This window comes from Protopterus annectens, chromosome 2.part1 (genome assembly GCF_019279795.1).
Source record: "Protopterus annectens isolate FY-2018-M chromosome 2.part1, PAN1.0, whole genome shotgun sequence".
Classification (NCBI taxonomy): domain Eukaryota; kingdom Metazoa; phylum Chordata; order Ceratodontiformes; family Protopteridae; genus Protopterus; species Protopterus annectens.
This window is the reverse complement of record NC_056729.1, coordinates 397136917-397160517: the sequence shown is the minus strand read 5'-3', so window position 1 is coordinate 397160517 and position 23601 is coordinate 397136917. Positions and strand designations below refer to the sequence as shown.

The 23601-nt window shown below is 39.1% G+C and overlaps 1 protein-coding gene across 1 annotated transcript in view; it reads right to left on the bottom strand.

The window, feature by feature from the left end:
• MARCHF1 (membrane associated ring-CH-type finger 1) overlaps positions 1–23601 on the bottom strand; it is a 1304024-nt gene that overhangs the window by 492136 nt on the left and 788287 nt on the right. Inside the window, exon 4 of the mRNA XM_044062214.1 lies at positions 2258–2438. Coding sequence (XP_043918149.1) covers positions 2258–2438 — 181 coding nt within the window. The remainder of the gene's footprint in view (positions 1–2257; positions 2439–23601) is intronic.

The window sequence follows — 23601 nt, the reverse complement described above, 5'->3', positions numbered from 1 at the left end:
CTGGGTTGCCTGGGGCATAATTAGGGTTTTATCACTGTAAGCCATGGTCTGCAACACATGCTTATTATTAATGTAACCTGATAAGTATTGGTTATTTAAGAACATACAGATGAGATTTACACATAGTTGTCTGATAATAGCAAGTAAGGAAAAACTGATCCATCACATAATTATGGTCATTAGCTGAATATCCCAACACATATCTATGGACAGTAGCTAAAACAAAACGTCATTAAATATATAAAAACCTGTATGATACCCCGTGCAGTCTTTTAACCTTTGTCCTTAGTCACACAAATTTACAGCCTGATGTGCTAGCAGTTTTTTTTTTTTAGTTCATTGCAGGCTTGTGCTAGTATTTTTTTTTAGTCCCTGTAGACTAGAGAAGTCTACAGTATAGTTGTAGCACTCAAATATGTGCTTTCCTTTCAAAACCCATATCTGTACATCCCTGTATAGGCATCTCTACAGCATTATGTGGTAGGAGAACATGTCATTCTTATAGCCATTACCTTTATAAATAATCAGTGGAGTATCATGCATTTTAATGCAGTGTACTGACTTTTTAATTTTAACTTTTGGCAATGTTTATAGTCTAGGGCAAGTTTCCTCATTTGCTCTCATATAGTACCTTTGCATACATCTCATCTTTATAGTTTCCATTAACTTTTACATCCATTCCTTTCTCAAATTAATATTTTCCATGAATGAAGTATATATTATTATTTCAAGACGAATTGCTCTCAGTCATATTGTATGTTATCCTGAAATGTTTCACAGATGTTTTTTATATATATGAATGTGTTTTTTTTTCCTTACTTTTTACCCCACTAGCTGTTGATCTCAGACTCCTTCATTGACAGCTCCCTAAAGTCCCATTCTCTGCAGTTCCCATACCATAGCAGGCACTGTGGTGTAAACGGCAACAGAAGGGTATCTTTTTTGGTTGGGTTTCTGCATACACAGACTCTAACTCCAAGTATAGATTCCTAGAGATTATACCGGCCAGCACTGCAGAGTAAGAAAGCCAGTCAGAGCATCATCATACTGCAACTAGGTGAGGGAGTTTGCTTTTAGCCTCATTCCCAATCCATTATGAGGACAACATATATACATTATTAGGTTGGGAGGCTATGAGCTGTTGCTTGAATGCCTGCCTGCCCTGAGCCCATAGATTGTTCATGCCTCCTCAGCGATCTTTTATGCCTCAGTCCAGTAACTGTCTGTAAGCCCTTGCCTCCATCAGGGATCCATCGGAGATTCATCCTGCACAGAACCACCTCCTCAGGATATAGGTTCATATGTTCATAGGTTAGTACTAGGCTAACTGCCCTTGTGAGCCATTTTGAGCCTAGCCAGTTATCCCCTGTGAGATTCAAACCCTGTACCTTGTGTTTGTAAGGCAAACACCTTAACTGTTAGGCCACCCTCCCAACCCCAATATGCACACCCATCCTGTACTCTCTGCACTGTCAAGCTAATTGGTCTTTGGGGATTTACTTTTCATATGCTACCAGTGCAGCCATGTTTAGGAATGTTATATACTTTAGTATTTCTGAAGAAGGGTTTTCCAAAAATTAGGACTTCCCAGTAGTGCATTCTTGGGCAAAAAATGAAAATAAACAACATAAATTAGTTTAGGTTCTCCAGCATCTGTATGCAACAGGTATAATGGACTGAACATCTATCAGAACCGAAAAACATCATGTTGCTGGCAGGACTGGTTAAAGGTATATATCGTATCACATGCAATAACCTGTATTTGTTTAAAATAAACAAAGTATGTGTAAAATAGATTGTTTCAACACCAAAAAAATTGCACCTTGGTACAATCACTTCATATTCAATACAGTAATGGATGCTGATGTATGTAACTTAAAGTGAAAGAAAGTATATTTCTGTATACTTAGATTATCAACGTCAACAATGTAAACCTTATCAGCTGGTATGTTCAGTTATACAGTCAGTAAAGTATTACCATTTAATGGACAATATACTGCTTTAGGGACCCAATACTAAACTCTGTTGTCTAATAACAAAAACAGTTCTACAGTGAAATCAGTATTACTTACTCCTAATTATATTCCCAAACTAGGACATGGCATTTGTTTTTTTTTTTTTTGGTATTTGGTTACACTCCACTTAAAATGCAATTTTTTAAATTATGTCAATACTCTTCATGTAGTGCATTGGCCATGGAACATGCTAGAAGCTTAGAATATAACAAATGAGCATAAAAGCCTTTTCAGTACTGTACCTTCCGAAGAGGCTTCAGCTTCGTCTCCATTATGAATTCGTACTTGCAGAGTTCACAACATCTGGTGTCAGAGCTCTTAATCCACTGGTGCAAACAGGACTGGTGCACAAAACGCAGGGTCCCAGTACATCGGCATGGTGTTATTAGTGGGCTTTCATCATCTCCCTCACAGTGACAAATCCTGATGGAAGAGATAGTAAGAACTGGTGAGACAGCCCTCTTTTTAACCAGACTAGTATCAGGTAATTAACTGATGCCATGATTACAACAAGTTTGACTAAAGAACAGTAATTTATTCCATATCTTATAAATCATATTAATCATTGATGGTGCATATATTATAGCTCATTCACTAGTAATTTACAGAAATAAAAGCTTATGGCATAATTTAACATTTGATATAACTGTCAAACTGTTTATAACCTTGTCTCATCCTTCTCTTTTGCATTGTGGGCTGTTCTAAGGCAGACTTTGTCATTTTTTGCATCAGCAGCGTGCCTCTATCAAATCGGACTTCAGCATGTACTTCTCCTGTGTTCTTACAGTAGTTAACCAAAGGCCACGGGATGTTACCCATCTCAGTAATGAATCCAGAGTATCAGTTTTCATACCCATATATCTTTTAATCTATTTGTTGCAATGTGTAACGTTTTAGTCTGTAGTGCTGAATGAGTTATTTTGACAGGTAAATGCCTCACTTTATTCTAAATGTTTCAGCTTATTGTTTTTTAGTGACTCAGGTATAAGAGAATGGACACAGCCCTTCAATCCAAATGATATTTTATTTGTAATATTCCTTATACAAATCTAGTAAAATGAGAGGGAATATTGGGTTTCCATTTATTTTTCATATAAGTGTTTTTATTTTAAGTTAGTGTTACTTTGTCTTTTTTTCATAATTCACTGCCTTGATAGAACCCAAAAGTACAGTTTCTGGGTTAGTGTTGTCACATTAGATCATAGATATACCAGTCATTTCAAAGAAAAATGTCCCATGAATGGCCTCCCAAGAAAAAGGTTGGACAAGTCAATGGAGTCCAATAAGATTCTTTATAAGGTAACTGGAAATTGAGGGAGAGCTGATACAACTAAAAACTAAACTAGTGGACGGCGCAGTGGTGCAGCAGTAGTGTTGTCGCCTCACAGTAAGAGAAGAGGTTCTCCAGTTTGATTCTCAGCTGGGGTGCCTTCTGTCTGGAGTCTGCATGTCCTTCTTATGTTTGTGTGGGTTTCCTCCGGGTACTCAGGTTTCCTCCCACGTTACAAAGACATGCATCTGGATCATTTTTCCCCGGGTCTCTGCTGAAAATTGGCCCGTTCCAAGTAGGACTTTCCCAGTTAACAAATGTAAAGTAAGTAAATGTTCTTACAGGTCTTGGTAGGTGGGTAAGATTTCTGAAAACTGGAAAGGGACATACTCTTTTACTTACAAAAAACAGGTGGGAAGTCAAAGACTAAAAAAATACAATTGTGTTAGTCTTAAAGCAGAAAGAATCACAGAATCACTACAGGAGGAAAGCATTCTGGATTATTTACTAGCCATTGTGTGACAAGGCAGTACGGACTAGCAGCCAGACAAATCTGATGGGGTCATTCATCTGGTACCTAGGGCACCAGACAAGATAGCTACTGCAGACTTGGCCCACTTTAGCAAGGTATTTGACTTTGTTCTACATATCACATAGAGGATTGATTGGGTCTCTAATAATAACCAAGTTATTATGGGTTTGAGACATGGATATCAAGAAATTCACCTAGAGATTGATGCAAAATGAAGCTTAAAGAGGTGAATCATGCTATCAATATGAAAAACTACTGAGTAACTGACATAATCAGAGAGACCCAATCATAGTTCTTCATAGAACATGGAACTTTAGCTTCTCTGGTGTCATTCTAGTTATAGAGAAAAGTGTTAGAGCACCGATTGTTTAACGACTTTGGAAGACTTAAAACAGCACTGCCTCACAGACAGTGGCCAGAAGCTAATGAATGGTTTTAAAAGCTGTTAGACATTTCAGTCTGACACACTTTTGTGTGATAGTGTAGTATAAAACAGCTTGTAAAGCTCTTTTAGCGTCTTGGATCTCTTCTGTGGTGGCCGGCACTGGCCACTACTATGCTCAAGCATTGAACTAGTGCATAAAAGCACTAAGAGGTGCTGAGCAAAACAACATCAGTAAGGTGCTTAACAAGGCTGCCTTTCTCCAAAATTCAGAGTGCAATCATGGTGCTCCATGTACTACAAATGATTACTGAAAAATATCAAATAGGTGTGAAATGGATTGCAGTGTGCTGTCATGAACAAAACTTTAGCTAGACAGAAGGGCACAGAAGAAAATATTAAATGAAGATCACACATGAAATGTATACCAATAAGGTCAATAAAGGACTGTACACTGTAGATAGTTATTTTTAATGTCCGTATAACAGACAATGTAGAAGGTCTAGAAAGAAAACTTTGCCTTTTCCTATTAGTACAATGGCACAAATATATGTAACAGCACTAAACATGTAGGTGTAGAAATATTTGGTAAGCTTTGATGAGTTGTCTAAACAACAGAAACATAAATACATTTAAAAAAATGCAAATCATACATCTAGAAGTAATAACTCCAGAAAGGAGTACATAACTGGAGGCAAAACAGAAGGAATAACAGCAATGGAAAAGGACCTGGGTTAGTCTTATTAGATGATGTACAACAGGCATACAGTGAAACAAAAAGTGGTAAATAAACGTAGTGGGTTTGCAGAATGCACAGGAAAGGCATCACATCTAGAAAACAAGAATCCCTTTTTATAAAAACTTTAAGCATCATCTAGAATATTGTATGATTTTCTGGAAACACCGCCTTTTATCATCTTTTTACAAAGGGAGAGACATAGTAGAAATGCTTAATATAAATATAAATATAACATTAACGCCTAGCCAATTTCCCTTTCTCTGCTCAAAATAACTTATCCCATTTGGTTATAGGTTGGCCTTACCAATCCAATGGTTGATAATTATATGCTACCCCTAATGAGAATAACTGGGGATTATACCATAGATAATTTCAGGGGACCCATGCATGGGATAAGCAATTTAGGAGATGCCTTGGCCCATTAGTAATACAGGGTGCAGTCCTGGGGTGTATTTTCATCCATAAGTCTTAGTCTAAGTTGCACTTGAATATGAATAGGGATGATCTTTGTTTTATGTGGATGAAGAGTCTGTTCCAGAGCAGCAGTATCCTTTATGAGATATACCTGTCCCTCCAAACCATTCTGTTGATGTTGCAAAAGAGGTTTAAGTCCATTGACTGAGATTTCTGATGTCACCTGACTTGCTGATGTGCAGTAAATCTATCAGTAATGGGTTGGAGGATGCCTTTTATGCCAGACTCAGGTCACCACTTATCAGTCTGTAGGATGCTGAGTGTAGTGACAAGTCTTTGAGTCTGTCCATGTAAGACACATTGTTTAGGCCTTATATCCTTTTAGGAAGGTATCTCTGTGGGCATTCCAGTCGTTGCATGTGTCTGGAGAGAGGCACGCTAAAGGGGGCACTATATTCAATAATTGGCCTAATAAGGGCGGAGTAAAGGGGGACAATGACATCCCTAGATCCGGACACAATCCTTTTGCTGATAAGCTGTGCAATATAGAAGGACTTTCTTACAACAATACACATATGTTGGCCAAATATTAGGTCACTGTCCGCATACAGTATGTTCTCAAATCCTGTACAATTTGGTTAACTCTTAGGTGCATATTGTCAATGTAGTAGTTCCTCGGGGTAGATGACTTCCCAAAGGATACAATAATGCATTTTTGGCATTTATTTTCAGTCCATGATTTTGGCACCAATTATTTATTGAGACAAACCCTTCTGCAGGATGGCTAAATCATTTGGAGATTCAATGATTGCCCTTTGCTTGCAGTCATCTGCAAACTTTGTCAGCCAGAGCCCTTTGGTATTGGTTTTACTACAGAAAAGTAGATGCCAAAAAGGAGAGATCCCAGCACAGAATCCTGGGGGCTCTAGAGAATGGTCTCTTTGTGAAGGTGACTTCCCCGGTTTTGGTTATCTGCTTCCTATCTGTGAGCCGGTTGGCAATCCAGTGGGTGACATAAGGGTGTATTTACAGTTTATTTAGCATTTCTGCTATGTCTGAGTGGGTAATTGTGTCAAAAGCTTTGACCAAGTCAAGGTATGTAGTGTGTACCATTTTGTCCTCATCTGTTGCTTTGATAACCATTTTAAAAAAACAAACTAGAGAAAAAGTGGGAAATGTGCTTAAGATGAAAGCATTAATTAATCTCTATGGAAATCCAGAGTATCTATCTGGGACAATATTTTGAAGAGAGAGATGCATGAAGACAATATGATATTGTCTGAGGATACAATGTGGACAAGCTTTGGAAAGACACCTAGGAAATTCTTCCAAAAATAGTATTCCCAGAGGGGTTATAATCAGAAGTGCATGACAGAGTGCTGTGAGTCCTGATATTTTAAAAGGTAAAGTAGATATTTTTTTATAAAAACAGAAAATTATGAAACTCACTGCTGCACTTTTAAAATATTTTGTTGCTTGAGGTCTTTACCATACATACCATGCAACCATACAAATGTGTGGATGTTTGCAGTGTGAGTTGTCACCTGGACTCATCTAAGGACAACTCACAGCATTCTTTTGTAAAAAAAAAAAAATGAATTCTCTAGTGGATGAATGTCCTCATATGCTTGTCCCTTTTCTTGCATAGGGTGAATGCAGGCCATCATGCCTCACCTCAGGTGGCGCTGTTGCACAACATGACCTCATGTCTGTGCAGCTCCACCTCTATGTCAGATCAGGTACTGTAGAGATGTAAGCAATAACAGAGTAGTTCACATTAGTTACATAGAAAAACTGTATGCATACATTATAGTAAACAAGCAGGGCATAATGTACAATATTAAGATCAGTTTTTAAAGTGGGTCAGCCTTCAATAATTCTATTATTGGAGAACAGAAATGGAAGTGAGACGGGTAATATGTCCTGTATAGAAACAGGGGCACTTGACTTGGATAAAGACATGCTTTTTGAGTTGTATTCTATATTTGGAGTAAGTGATAATTTCCTTTATGTCAATGAAGAGAATATAGAATATAGTTAATGTCATTGTCAATGTTAGATTAAGAAATAGAAATAAGGGGATGGCTATCGACCTGGAATGTTGATTTGTCATTATAAATCAACATAACTTGAAAATTAAGCTGAAAAAAAATAATCCTCTAAACTTCTGCATATTTCAAAAAGACAAAAGGTAACTATCTGAAATAAAGTGATATACAGTATGCATTCTAAGAGGAGTCCATTGCATCTGTAGTGTTTTCCAAACAGAACAAAATGCATTTTTACGCTATCTCAAATGTTTAAGCACAGCTTCCAATATGCCATGAAAAATACTTCACAGAACGATAAAATGATATGCCTTTGCACATTTCCATTACCATACTGTAAAACTAATCCAAAGAAAGCAATTGGCTAAATGTGCGGATATCTCAAAACAACAGCTAATCCCTTGAAAATATGAAGTTAAGTATTGTAAGTGATATACAACAGAGTACTTGTAGCTGAAAACTGATTTTAACGCTCTCTGTCTGCTGTTATTCAAGTGTAGTTTCCAGTATCCAAGAAAGGTAATGCAGTGACTCATATCTCTAAAAACATTTTGAATCTTTGAGACTTCACATAACTGTTTTTTTCAGTAGTACAAGCAAAGCAGATCTGCAAAGTGGACCCCAGTCTGGCATTGATTTTCTTATGTTTCAAGATCTGCAAAGTGGTTTTGTGCTTTTCTACATTTAAGCCTATGAATAACTCAAAAATGATTCATAATTCAGTACAAGAAAAGCACAGGTATGTTTTCGAAGTGATTTGTACAACAGATTTTGTGGAAATTTTTTAGGGCAGAATAAACTGAGTTCTACTTCGACTGAAGTCTTTTTGAGCAAAAGTCAATACATGCTGAAGTAATGAGTAATAAATGAATGTTTCGGACTAGCTAGGACATTTGAATATGCCTATCAACACAAAAAAAGATGATTGCAGAAGACGTTCTATACCTATGCAGACAAAATGACTATCTCAGATAGTCTCTATACATTTGTATCTTCCTTTTACACTGCACTACATCTGTATAATATCCTCCCCGTTGTCCTTTTTCACTGTGTGAGTGCTAAACAATTTGAACTTTACTCTTTGCTTTGTCCTTCCCCCTCTCACCAGTTTGGTAGCTTTTCTTTATACATTGTCAGCCTTATCTTTCTGTTTGCATAATGGCCACTACTGGGCACATATTTCAGACTTGTCATTTCTTGGGATGACAGTGATGTTGACATACCTATAGTTCCCTGGCTCCTTTCTAGAACCCTCTTTGGTACAAGAACACCACTGCTGTAATCTCCATTCCAATGAAATCACTCCATTTCTCAGGGAGATACTATGCTGTTTTAACCTGTGATTTACTTAACAGTATCTACTCAAAAGCACCTTATGAGACCATATAGGATTTCTATAAAAGAATAAAAAACAACTTTCTAAATTTTTTTAATCATCTGTCTACTGAATGGAAACGTACTAATGGACAGTGCAGTGACTCATCAATTAAATTATCTGTCCCACAGTTTTATGGCTCTGGGTTCAATCCTGATGTCTGTTTCTTATGTCTGTGGAATCTATAGGCCCTCCCTATTTATGAATAGGCTTCTATGTGCACTCCAGTTTCTTCCATCTTCTTAAAAATATGCTAGCTAATTACTTACTCTAAATTATCCATCCATATTACATTTACCCTTGCTCTTAGAGCCAAAATCATACCTGAAAAATACTCTTTTAATGAAATTTTTACTTTTACTATTCCAACAAGTACCATATACTAAGAATGTTTTGCTTATTTTCGAAAGCCTAGTATAAGAAAGTGTCTCCTGATTTTTTATATACTCTCAAAAGCTCAGGATCAGAAGGTTACTTCTGTTTATTTAATTTATGAGGTAGATGCCGTTGTCAGATAGCAAGCAATCAATTAAGCCAGCTACATGTACATCTGTGGGGCGGTTTACTATCAAAAGATCTAATGTCATTTGGTCGACGTTCATTTGGTCGAAATCATAATGTCAAAAGTTCAAAAGATCGAATTCATAATGTCGACATTCAAATGGTTGAAGACACATGCAAATAATACTAGTGTTTTTGCAGGGGGGCTGCACCCCCCTGCGCCCCCACACCCCCCTACTTATATATTACAACTCTGAGGTCGCACAACAGTTCTGACAAGGGAAATCCTTGACTGTTGTCAACATAATGTTGACAGACTGTCGATCACATGAACTGTCGACCAAATGACCTACTTAATATTCATGTGTCAACCATATTTGTCGACCATATGAACTTTAGACCAAATGACTTTAGATCTTTTGATAGTAAACCCTGTGGGGCCAGGGAAATTTAAATTGAGAAAAGCCACATGACATACTCCTCTAAGTACTGGAGAAATTGAAGGAGTAACAGTCTGTGTTGTCCACTCCACAGATGAACTCTTAGCTTTCTGAGGTGATGTCACAAACAGTGTTAATGTTTAATATTCATGTGAATTGTAACAGTGACACTGCAGACTTTTATGCAATGCACGCTGCTTTGCTTACCTTATGGCTTTAAGTGCAAATACAGATGCACACTGTCATGCATGCATGCATGCACACACACACCATTTATAAGCATGTGTGTGCATGCATGGGTGTGTGTGTGTGTGTGCGTGTGTGTGTGTGAGTGTGTGTGTGTATGTGTGTGTGTGTGTGTGTGTGTGTGTGTGTGTGTGTGTGTGTGTGTGTGTGTGTGTGTGTGTGTGTGTATGTGTGTATGTGTGTGTGTGTGTGTGTGTGTGTGTGTGTGTGTGTGTGTGTGTGTGTGTGTGTGTGTGTGTGTGTGTGTGTGTGTGTGTGTGTCTATTATATACATATATAATGTACGAACAACAAAGGACTTCCAAAAACCAGCTATAAATTCATGCCATGAATACTGTAAAAAAACTTAAAAATTATACACAATATGTATGCAATACTTTATACATTATAATGCTTCATCTTCAAATGCTTATAATGGAGAAACTTTCATTAAGACCTAGGTAACCTCCTGCACAGGTCCTTAGTTGCCATTGGAGTTCTCTTGCTTACAGTCTCCTCTCCTTTCATGGACAACCCCCAAAGAATTATCCAAATTTTGACTGATATGTTTAGAGTGGGCATTGTACGTATTTTCTTTTTCCACATTATATATGTGTTCATATATTTTTTTCTGTCAGTGTTCTTTCAGTTTTACCTATATAAAGCATGACTTCTTTTGATATAAAGCAACATATAGAATCAGAATCCATTTGAACCACAGTCATAACAGAAGTTCATAGGTTCATAGGTTGGTACTTGGCTATCGGCCCTAGGGCCTATACAAGCCTAGCCATAACAATTCCCTGGCTAACATTAATTTGTCCATAATTAACAATATTTACATTTGGGCCTTCCAAAATACGTTCACATTAATAACACTGTTCCCATTTAAATGTTCCTATCCTCTCTCTTGAATTATTAATAAAATAGCCCATTATTTCTGTAATAATGTTAAAACTTTTATTCCTCTTGAACCCAATTTTTGGTTTATTTCTAAGCCTAGTAAAGTTACCCTCACTGGCCCAGAACAAATTCCAATTACTGTCACTAACATTCTGAATAGCCTGTGAAACAATATTGTAAGTCATAATAATAGCTTTATGATAGCCAACATTATTCACTTCATTACATACTGCAATGCCTATATTCCCTCTTCCAAGTATAGGTACATAAATGTCCTCAGTCCTTTTAAGGCTAGCTACACCTAACTATGTTGTTTAACATTATAGCCAGACATCCTCTCCTACTAAACATCTCCATCAATTTTCACACTTTCTACCACAAAAAGTTTGACATCATACAGCCTAGGCTTTCTAATTGTCCTTTAAAAAGTACCTTTTTATTGTAAATTTGATGACAGCTAGAAAAATCTAATAAAGAGCTGGAGTAAGTGGGCTAACCGTAAATGTTAGACAAAATTCCTGATTAATTGTGTCTTTTGTAATTTGTATTTTCAGATAAAAAAAACTTGTCCCAAGAACTTTGTTGCATAAACTGTAAAAAGTCTGCAGTGCTATTAATGTATTCTACAAATTTCCTTAAGTTGTCTCTACTGTCTCTCCAAAAAATGCAAATATCGTCTAAAATGCACAAAGATTAAATATTTATTTCCTCTCTCATTATACCATGACTGCATTTGCAAAAAAACAGAGGCAAAGGTCTATCCCATGATGATACCCGTTTGTTGGTGATATAATGTTTCTTCACAATAAATATAATTGTTTAATAATGCCAACTCCATACAACAAGTAATCATGCATCCAGGTACTTAAACTACAGCACTAAATTAAAAAAATCTTGGAACCATTCCAGGCCATCCTCATGTTGAATAACCGAATATAAGTCTTTAACATCAATGGTTAAAAACACAATATCATCTGAAAACATTTAAAGCACAATTTTTGAAAGAAATTCACACAACTCCTTTAAAAGGTATGGTAAATTTACAAAAATCCCTTTCATTTTATGAGCTATATACTTTGCCATAAGAACTGGTTTTAGAACTCCCAGCATTCACAATGGGGCAGGGGGGTTAATGTATCTTTATGAATGTACGGAATTACAAAGACTGATGGAATGACTTGTTTTTCAACTTTTAAAAAATGTATAGTCATTACTGCCATCTCACCCTGTATCAACATATCATATAATATACTATCTGTGCTAACATATGCTATATTGATTTGATTTTATGAGCCTTCTTCATAAGTATGCACATTTAACAAGCCATCCATCTTACTAACATAATCAATTTTTTTCATAACAATTACACCACCCACTCTTATCTGCTTTGATAAGATGTTCCTGTATATTAGTGCAAACATGATTTATCAAATCCCATTATGCCTTACTGAGGTTAAATTAATGCTTCTTTACCTTATTATGTAAAATAGTTCTAATATCAGATTCACATAGATTTTCAAGAAGCTGAATGACAGGGTTCAGCAGTGGATGAAATACACTAGATCTACAGAGGGTTATAAATCATTAATAAATTCTTTCTCGCTAAAATAATATGAAGACAAATTGAGTTTTCTCGTAAATAACTTAAGATCAATTAAAATATCAGCTAAAACAACTCTTCTACCAGGGACAAAGGTTATAATCTTTTTTCAAACAAATTGGCATCTTTAGTGGACAAAAGACATTATTGTAATTATATATTTTATAATCACATCCATTATTAGATATAGCACTTACTGAATTCATCTCTTATTCCATCACCCCTGACCCCTCCCCTCCCTCGGTTTGGGGTCTTCTGCTGGGACAGTCATATTCACCCACCCTGTTTCAATACTTTTCCCTCTGTCCAGTTCTTCAATCATTTGGATCTTCACAAAGGGGATAATTTTAAAAGAGCCTTACCTTGTTTCCCCAGTTTTTACCTGAATCCATTCCAACTTCCCATGTATCCTGGTTCATGTTATTACTGTACATGCACACACACACACACACACACACACACACACACACACACACACACACACACACACACACACACACACACACACACACACACACACACACAAGGTATATTAAATTTGGCTTTTCTAATTAGGTTATACCTAATTAGAAAGAAACAGAATCAGAAACAATTTTTTTATCATGGTCTATTTGTAAGATTCCTGACTTCAATACATTACAAGGTTGTTAGCTAAAATTGAAAAAAAGTATGTCCAATTATTAAAGAGCAGATGGACAGAAAAAAAAACGAGTATTATTCTGTCAGATTCATATCAAAATGCAGTTTATCTTTCACGTCATACAAATAATAAAACTTCTGTTTAGAAACTACAGGAATGGAAATCCGTTTACACAGTAAGTAATAGACATGATAAGATAGGAAGTATTGGACAATGAAACAACCAGAGGAAGTCTGAGGACCAACACAGAGACAGAGGTCTTTCAATGTCTCTGTAAAGTCCAATATTGCTAAAAAACACCCACTCCTGTGGCCATTGCTTCACTTCGAAAAATTGTTTCTTGCAAAGTTATGCTTACTTTTTTATATATATTATTTATATTTTACCTATTTGACTTAAAACACTTTCTTTACCAGAAGTGGACGATTTTCTGGGGACAGTATGAATTATGCATTATGTAAAAAATAAAATAAGGAAGGAACAGCATCCTTGCAGGTCTGTTTATATCTCCAGTTCCCATTTACTAGTCCTCTAAACTATAAATGAACTGTGTGAGAAGTAGTTTCTTCCAAGAAACCTGCTTCCAGTCTAAAGTTTGTTGAAACAACAAGCCTCCAGACCACCAACAGTATAGTCATGTTACTGTAGTCAGTGTGAGAGCCAGACATTTGGTTTTGTTTTTACATACTTAATTGGCAGCATTATTTGCCTCAGTCTAGTGCTTAATATAGGAAATAACATTTTCTGTGGTCTGATGGAAAACAACTCTTGATTATTTATATTATAAAACAGTCTCAGTTCTAAAGTAAGTAAACTGTTGACATCTTTCCTGTAACTAGTCTAGTCCAGATACAGATTTGCTGTATCCAGGACTGTTTGTAAGCTTCTGAGCCCCCCCCCCCCAAGCCTTTCTGTGTTGGAGGGAACCATTCTAGCTTATCAGTGGGAGTGGTAAGCACTACGTAGCTTATCTACCAGAAGATCCAGGTACAGATTCTTAGTTTTAACACTTGAATTTGCTTATTCATTCTCAGCACTTCTTCAGAACTTGTTGTTAGCACTAAATAAGCTACAAATTACTACAGCACTCAACCTTCCTCTTTACCTAGAGGAAAACAGTTTTTGTACTTCCCTCACTTGCTTAGAGAAAAGCAGCTCTTATACTCACTTTCCTCACTTGTGTAGAGGAAAGTAGATTTTATTCAGGCATGTCTAAGGGTCAGCTCCCAGTGTTCTCTCCTGTCTATCTGATGACTCTGGACATCTTGGGGCAATGTAGCAATTGCCTCATGTACACAGACAACCCTCTCCTCCTACCACCCAACACCACAACCTGTGAGAGATGCACTTATCTAGCCAAACAGTTCGCTCAACACTTTCTGGAATTCATAAATTCCAGTGCCCTGGATCAACTTATCCACACCCCAACCAGGGGCAACAGTATCCTAGACCTAGTCATTACCAACATGAGTGACCGGTGTTCCACACCTGAAGTCAACTCCTCGTTGGTCAGATCCGACCATAAGCAAATCACCCTAGATATCAGCAACCCGCCCCCACCCACCATTAAGGAAACCATGGTAAAAAATTTCTCCAAAGCCAACTTCATGTTTCTTAAGAAAGAAGTGGCAAACTTCATGACACCCATGCAGATGGACAATACAGTTATGACTGCTGAATCCTACACAAATGCACTCTATAAGCACTTACACAAGTGCATGGATCATGCTATCCCAAACAGAACCAAGACACTATCCTCCAAAAAAGGAAGCCAATTTGGTGGTCTCCTGCCATAAACAAACTCTACAACAGAAGGAAGAAACTGTTGCAAAAGAGAGTAAAATCCCATGAGTGCAGGAGCTCCCTGGTCAGCCTCAGTAAGAAGCTTAGATCCCTTATAAGATCCTCCAAAGCTAGCTACGAAAACAAAATCACCACTGATTCTAACATCAACCACAAAGCATTCTATAGCTATGTCAAGAATTTCAATGGCAACACCCAGATCTGCTCTGAGTTACAGCACAACAGCACAAAAATTACAGAACCAACTGATATTGCCAACATCCTGGCAGATAGGTTCAGTGCTACACCCCTCTGACCCCCTAAAGGTCCCATATACATACAGGAAGAATGCAGAGTCCCTGTAATCACATCTATGCAGGTAAAAGCTGCACTCTCTAAAACCAAAAACACAGCATCCATGGGACCGGACAGCATCCCAGGCTGCATTTTACATGAACTTCAGAACGAACTGGCTCCCCACCTATGCACCATGTTCAATCATAGCCTCATGTCAGGCTTTGTGCTCACTGAATGGTGCACAGCAACAGTTATCCCACTCCACAAAGGGAGAGCCACCACTGATCCTGGGAACTATCGCCCTATTAGCCTGATGAGCCTGGTCTGCAAGGCCATGAAACGTATCATCATGGAACTCATAAACAAAGACATTGGTAACCTCCAAACTCTGGACCCCACCCAGTTCAGGTTTGTAAAAGGCAGATCATGCCTTCTGAACCTGATCGACTTCTTTGAGGCAGTCACCAAAGCCGTAGACGAGGGTAAGGTGGTTCACACAGCCTATCTTGACCTCGCCAAGGCATTCGACACCATCCCCCATTCTGGAATTATAGCTAAACTCACTAAACTAGGTATAAATTCCTATGTCACAAGATGGGTTGCCAACTGGCTCACTGACAGAACCCACACTGTAAAAGTTGCAGACTACAAATCTGACTTCAAACCAGTGAGAAGTGGAGTACCACAGGGTTCAATCCTGGGACCGCTCCTGTTTGGTATCTACTTTTCTGAAGTACAGGCTAACACAGAAGGCATCTGGCTAATGAAGTTCGCAGATGACTAAAAACTAGTAGCCATAGTCGAGTCCCCAAATGATGTGGACATCCTACAGAAGGGCCTCACTGAGACAGATGACTGGTGTCAGAGGCATGGCCCCAAGCTCAATGCCAAAAAGTGCATTGTCACCCCCTTTGGTAAAAACTCTATACCCATGAACTACCACATAAATGGCAGTCTACTTAACTCCGAATGTGTGATAAGAGACCTTGGGACCCAGGTGGACAGTAGTCGCTCCTTTCATAATCACATTGCCATAGTAGTCAGGAAATCCTTCTATGTGGCACACCTCATCATAAAAGGGTTCTCATCCAGGAAAATGAGGTCGTTGTTCCCCGATACACAGCACTCATTAGACCCATTATAGAGTACAATGCCCCTTTTGGAATGTACCTCACAAGACATCTGCAGCAGCTTGAAGGGCCACAGAAGTACCTCGCAAAGAGGATTACTGGCCTCAGATACCCTATACTGACCATCTCAAAAAACTCCAGCTTTACTCTGTATGATATCACCTACTCCGTGGAGATCTCTGCCTAACATATAAAGCTATGTTAAACCCAGAGCTGTTGGACATGCTACACCTAAAGAAATCCCAATCCCTCCAAGCTACATGCTCTAGGGACCTAAACCTTTTCACCACAATAAACAGGACATGCTGGAGGGTTAGTTTCATATCCCAGAGACTTCCTATACTCTGGAATAAGCTACCCATCTATCTCAAGCAAATTTCCTCATTTGCACTCTTCAAGAAAAATCTTGATGAGTGAATGGGAAATAGGAAATACACCCTGGGGATCACTTTTGTGGCTCTGCTTGACAGGGGCACAGGAAATTAACTTTCTTGGGTGGCAAAAGCCAGGGAACCTTGTTGGCTAGGCTTACTTAGGCCCTTGGGCTGATAGCCACCTACCTATGGACTAGTGAGAGCACCGTAGAAGGCAAACACAACCAGAATATACAGGTATTCAACTGATTCCCCACAGGCACCAGGCTGAACAAGGAGAGGGTCACGGTGAGCAGCCTGTCGGGTGCTAGGATCCGCCACATAACACAAGCACTCAGGTCACTCCAAGGCAAGTACAAATATGACTCAGTCATTGTCCATGCTGGTGTGAATGACCTGAGACATACCTCCCTGGACTACATGAAAAGAGACATAAAGGAGCTCTCTGAGCATGTAGCCCAGGCCGGTATGACCCTGACCTTGAGCAGCATCTTACCCTCACCAAGAATGATGCCACAATATGAAGACAAGATGATCAATTTCAACAATTGGTTTAAGTACTGGTGTCATTCAAAGGGGATCCAATGCCTGTCAGCTTGGGATGATATGCTCGACAAGCCATGATGCTTCGCTAGGGACGGCTTGCACCTGTCACCCCTGGGCTTTTGGATATTGGCAAAGGCTATTGCTACCCCCATAGTGCCTTTTTTAGGCAAGGCTCAAAAGACAAACCCACCTCCATAGGTATCACAAGGGATAAGAAACTAAGAGTAATGCTACTCAGTGCATTAAGTCTAAACCTCAAGATGCACGTACTCAAAACTCTCCTTAGCATGGAGAACATTGATATCTGTGCAGTAACAGAAACCTGGTTCAGGGCTCCCGAGAGCACCCCAGCACTACCAGGTTATACCTCATACCATGCTTTTCGGCCCCAAAACTTGGACTGAACCACAAAAGGAGGGGGAGTATCGATATTCATCAAAGATACCCACACCTCCAGATTGGTGGCAAAGCACAAAGCATCAGAGACTATGCATGTGCAACTAACAGTGGGTAAAACTGCCTTCCAGTTTATAGCCTGCTACAGACCACCCTCCCAAACCCAGGAACCCCACTCGGCCTTCCTGAGAACACTGGAAAATATGAAGGTCTCTCCAAACATCATTATATTGGGCGACTTCAACTACCCAAACATAGACTGGGAGCTTTACTCTAACTCCAACACCCTAGCCCAAAGGTTCCTAGAATTTATAAACTCAAATGCTATGGAACAACTTGTTACCACTCCCACAAGAGGGGAAAACATACTGGACCTGATCATCACCAACATGGGGACTCTATGCTCCAGACCAGAAGTGTATCCCTCACTGGTAAGATCAGACCATAAACTAATCTCACTGGATATTCACAACCCGACCCCACCCCCTGCCCAGAAAACCACAGTGAAAACTTCTCTAAAGCAAATTTCACACTCCTCAAAACCAAGGTGGAATCCTTCAAAACCCCGGCCTGTGGAAAATACGGCCCAGACCGCAGAATCCTTTATAAACGCATTCTATGAACGCCTTAAGGAATGCATGGATCATGCAATCCCAAATAAAACCAAGACCCAATCCTCCAAAGGCAGACGTCCTGTCTGGTGGACCCCAGCCATAAACAAACTATACAATAGAAGGAGGAAGCTACTAAATGATAGAGCAAAATCCCAAAAAAGGATCCATCACTGATCAGAATTAGCAAAAAACTATGGGCACTCATAAAATTGTCTAAGGCCAGTTTCGAGAGAAAAATTGCACAGGACACTAAGGAGAATCACAAGGCTTTCTTTAGTTATGTTAGGAACCTGGGTGGTAATTCCCAGATATGCTCAGAATTAGTCCAAAATGACAAAAAATACACTGAACCCACAGACATTGCCAACATCCTAGCTGACAGGTTCAGTGCAAACTCCCCCCTCCCCACCAAAAGGGCAAATATCTATCCCAGCAGAGTGCTGCCCCCCTGACATCTCAGATGCTCAGGTAAGAGCCACCCTCTCCAAAGCAAAAAACACAGCATCAATGGGACCAGACGGTGTCCCGGGCTGTGTCCTACATGAACTCCAAGAAGAGCTAAACCCAAACATAAAACTACTGTTCAATCTCAGCCTTACTACAGGATATGTGCCCAAAGAGTGGCGTGCAGCAACAGTGGTCCCTCTCCATAAAGGTGGTGCCTCAACGGATCTTGGAAACTATCGCCCCATAAGCCTGACTAGCTTGGTCTGCAAAGCTATGGAAAGGATCATCATGGACCTCATAAATAAAGATATTGGGGACCTACAGACACTGGATCCTACCCAGTTCAGCTTTGTTAAGGACAGATCCTGCCTCTTAAACCTGGTTGATTTCTTTGAAACAGTCACCAAGGCGATTGACGAGGGGAAGGTGGTCCACACAGCCTACCTGGACCTCACAAAAGACTTCAATACAATACCCCACTCAGGCATTATAGATAAGCTCATCAGCTTAAATATAAACCCCTATGTCACTAGATGGATTGCAAACTGGCTCAAGGACAGAACCCACATGGTTAGAATTGCTGGAGCCATGTCAGACTCCAAACCAGTTACAAGTGGTGTCCCACAAGGCTCAGTCCTGGGACCTCTCTTGTTCGGTATATATTTCTCGGAGGTACAGGCCAACACGAAGGGACTGTGGCTGACCAAGTTCGCAGATGACTGCAAACTGGGCACCATAATTGACTCTCCAGCCGACACAAGCATCCTCCAAAAGGGCCTCATAGAAACAGACAACTGGTGCCAGAGCCATGGCCTCAAGCTAAATGCCAAAAGTGCAGAGTCATCCCCTTTGGCAAAACAAAGTGCCCACAAATTACCACATAGATGGTAATCCATTAAGTACAGAAGAAGTAATTAGGGACCTGGGGATCCAAGTTGATAGCAATCTCTCATTTGAAAACCACGTGGCCAAAGTGGTTAGAAAAACATTTTATATAGCCCACCTAATCATGAAGGGATTCACATCTAGATCAGGGAGGTCATCGTGCCTCTTTACTCATCCCTCATCAGGCCCATAATTGAGTACAATGCCCCTTTGGGATGTACCTTACCAGACACCTGCAGCAACTGGAAAGACCCCAAAAGTACCTCACCAAGAGGATCAAAGGGCTCAAACAGATGCCATATGCTGCCCGGTTAAAGAAACTCCAGCTCTACTCAGTGGCATACCGCCTGTTCAGAGGCGATCTGTGCCTGACGTATAAAGCCATGTCCAACCCGAATTAATGGACATGCTGCACCTCAGAAAATCCAAATCCCATCGAGCTACGCACTTGAGAGACTTGAACCTCAGCACTGAAATAAATAGGACATGCTGGAGGGACAGATTCATAACCCAGAGGCTCCCTTCACTCTGGAATAAAATCCCAGTCCAGGTTAGGCAGAGTCCCTCATTGACTCTCTTCAAGAGGAATCTTGATGAGTGGATGGGAGATCGTAGGTTTACCCCGGGTATCACTTCTGTGTCACTGTTAGACAGAGGCACAGTATACTAACCTCGAAAAAGGGCATAGCAAAATAAATTTAAAATGGGTGGCGAAAGCCAAACACATTCTGGCTAGGCTTATAAATGCCTTAGGGCAGATAGCCTAGTATGAACCTATGAACCTATGAACCTATATTCATTTTTCTAAAAATGCATAACTTATGCATCCACATTTACTGTTGTATTCTTTGTCAGCACTCTCTTTTTCTAAAATTTATATTTATGATTTTTCATTAGAGGCTGAATTGACAGTATCAACAGCTTATATGTTTTGGTATTGGAATTATTGTTGTTAGTGACTACATGTTGGTGATTAAAAAATGGCAGCTATTTATCATCTACTTTCTCATTGAGCATGGATTTAGTGCCATAGATAGTTACACCTTTCATTGGACTTACTTGTAAATGGATGGACCCCTTTGGAATTCTCAGCAGCCAATGAAGTTTCTGATCTTTCAAGCAGGTTTTCTAAGGTATTTTAAATCTCTTGCTTAGCTAGTCACTGTTTAAAAAAGTAGGCAATTTCATTTTTAAATAATGTTATTTATTAATGTAATATCTAACACATGGGAGCAGTAATGCATTTTTACCAATGTCTGCTTCTGTTTTGTCAGTTTGACTTTACTCTTCTGAGGAAACCACACCAGTCGTCGGTAAGCATTACCAATATCTGAAAATTTTAAGTTACTTGGGTATACCAGGTGTCCTAAAGTCAGACCCCTCCCTATCTCCCATCCTAGCCTTAGAAAAAAAAAGACACTTGAAACAGTCAGTAAGCAGTTTGTACTTTCACTGCATAGCAGAACAACATTTTGCTTTATGTTGCCTTACATTAATGTGACCAGTGCTAACAGTACCGCTCCTTTCCTGATGTCACATATTACTGTACTTACAACAGTGTACGGTAGTTATGGTCAGGCTCAAAATCATTCCAGTCACCCCTTTCTGTGACTGCAGTCTACACTAGTTACGTATGAGAGGAATTATTACCAATTACATACAACTACATGCAGAATTTCAAACCTACTATATATTGATATAGCGTCATTCCCAGTCACAGAGTGCCATAGGCAATCTCACAAACAAAATTTAAGGGGTTGCAAGTTGGCATAATGGTTTAGGTGTTTACCGCACAGACACAAAGTACAAGGTCTGACTCTCACCTTTGAGGGGAAATTGGCTTAACTTAAAATGACCCATTGGGCAGCTAGCTTATGAACCCATTGCAACATAACTGTAGTGAGTGACGGCAGAGAACAAAAGACAAGGGGTACATAAACATAGCATAAGCTTAGAAGTTTGACTATTTATTCTTCCATGTGCAGGATTTCTGCTGCATCTTAGTACCCATTCTTATTTCACATTTGAATGTACAGGAAAATAATAGTGCATATGGCAAAAGTAATTTGTAAAAATCAAGAAACTTAAAAATAAATGTCTGGGATGAAAACAAACTTATTTGAGAATGTATACATACTTTTTACCCTCTGACACATGTAGACTAGATTATTGTAAACCTTGCTCAGTGGCATAGAAACAGAGCATTTCACTGCACTGTCAATGTATTGGATTCAATAAGATGCCCAGGCAGTGGCATGCAGAAAACGTTGATAAAAATAAGATTTTGCTTTATCACTTTTCTCTGCTAGCCTGTGGGGAGGTTAGGAGAGAAGGGGCACATTTCAAGGGTGCACATTCTTCTATTGAATCTTTAATGGGAATTGGGGGCATGAGAGGAATCATCTACTTGCAAGGTAAGGGCAAAACTTCATGAAAGATCACATCACCTGAGTCTTTTGAGTGACATCCCACCCTGAAATATATATCCACTGAATGTGTTTTTCTTGAGTATATGGGCACTTGCTCAGGCATGCAAGCCTGTGCAAAAATAGAAGGATATGGGAATAGGAAAAAAAAAAAAAAGCTCTGGCTATTCTATGATAATAATGCTGCAATTTGAGAAAAAGGCAATATGCAAACAGATGATTAAGGGCAAAAACTCTCAAACTAATAGATTACTGTGGCTCTAGGGATGTGATACAGTTAGAAATGTTAAGCGGACACAAACTCCCTCAGGAGAAGGACAGTCGGGGATAGACCCCTGTCAAGAAGCATCTATGGAAAACTGAGATGAAATTGTAAAGTTTGTAAATATTTTGCAAGTTATAAATGACATGCTAAATCCAAGATGGTGTATGAGATTATAATTTGTCTGCTACTTAGATGTAACAGTTGTCGTAACATAACAGACTTTGACCAGTTCCCATCATGGAGTGAGGTGGAGAATTGGGCTTTCTGCTGCAGATGACGATCCCTTTGTCTACAAATAGCTGAGTAACAATAGTTAGCATCAGAACCCCACAGAGTGGTTTTGATATTAGCATGGATTTTGCTGTCTGCAGTCTGTAATTCTTCTATCTGCATGAGGCATTTAAAACAATCCATGCAGTCTGACAGCTGTTAGTATTTAAGGACAAAAACAGTACCAAGTGCTACTTTTACTGGTTGAAAAGTGTAAGACTCTATTGTAGCCACTTCACCCCACTCTTGTGAAACTACTTCAATTTTTCAATCCAAGGCATTGAAAGGCTAATAGGAACTTCAGATGTAAAAGAAAATGCCTTTCACAGACAATGGGAACTCTAAATCTCAAGTGACAAGATTCCTGGATATTTCCAAATAAATTTCTAAGTGAATCAGGATCTTCTGGGCAAATGTATGCTTTAAAACTTTACAGAGCCAGTTCTACACCCACCACTCAACACCAGAGACAGTAGGGTACTTAAATTTATCATGCAAACTCCAGTACTCACAACACATTGTACATAGAAAGCAAGACCTTTTGCATCTACTTTACTGGCATCAAACAATAAAGCCCCTAAGACCATATGCATAGCCCCTTACAAGGGGGGCCTTTTGGACTGTAAGGGCTATATGGAACACCTGAAAGAGCATGACTGAAAGTATAAATCTGGGACTAGGTGCACTAAACAGAGGTAGCAATATCTCTGAGTATTCCCCCTTGTCTGAGGGACATCAATCTCAGACTTAGTGTACATGTATAACATGGCTGTGTAGGGACACAGCCCCCACACTGAGGGTGGCAGGACAGTAAAGGTAACCTTCAAAAATGTGTTAAAGTTATAACAGAGGGTTTCAGAATTTTTGAATCTCAGTTTCAGTGAAACAGGAATGGATCTCATACTTCTGATGGGGACATCCATTAAAAAACTCCTAAGGCAAACACATTCAGAAGACAGACCTCTCAGATACAGCCTTCCCACATTTAGCAACAAGTGTTCATAAGATATTAGACAAATTAAAAACTAACCTGTATTGAAGTTGGAGCTGGTATCACTTAAACTAATTCCACTGTATAATTAATG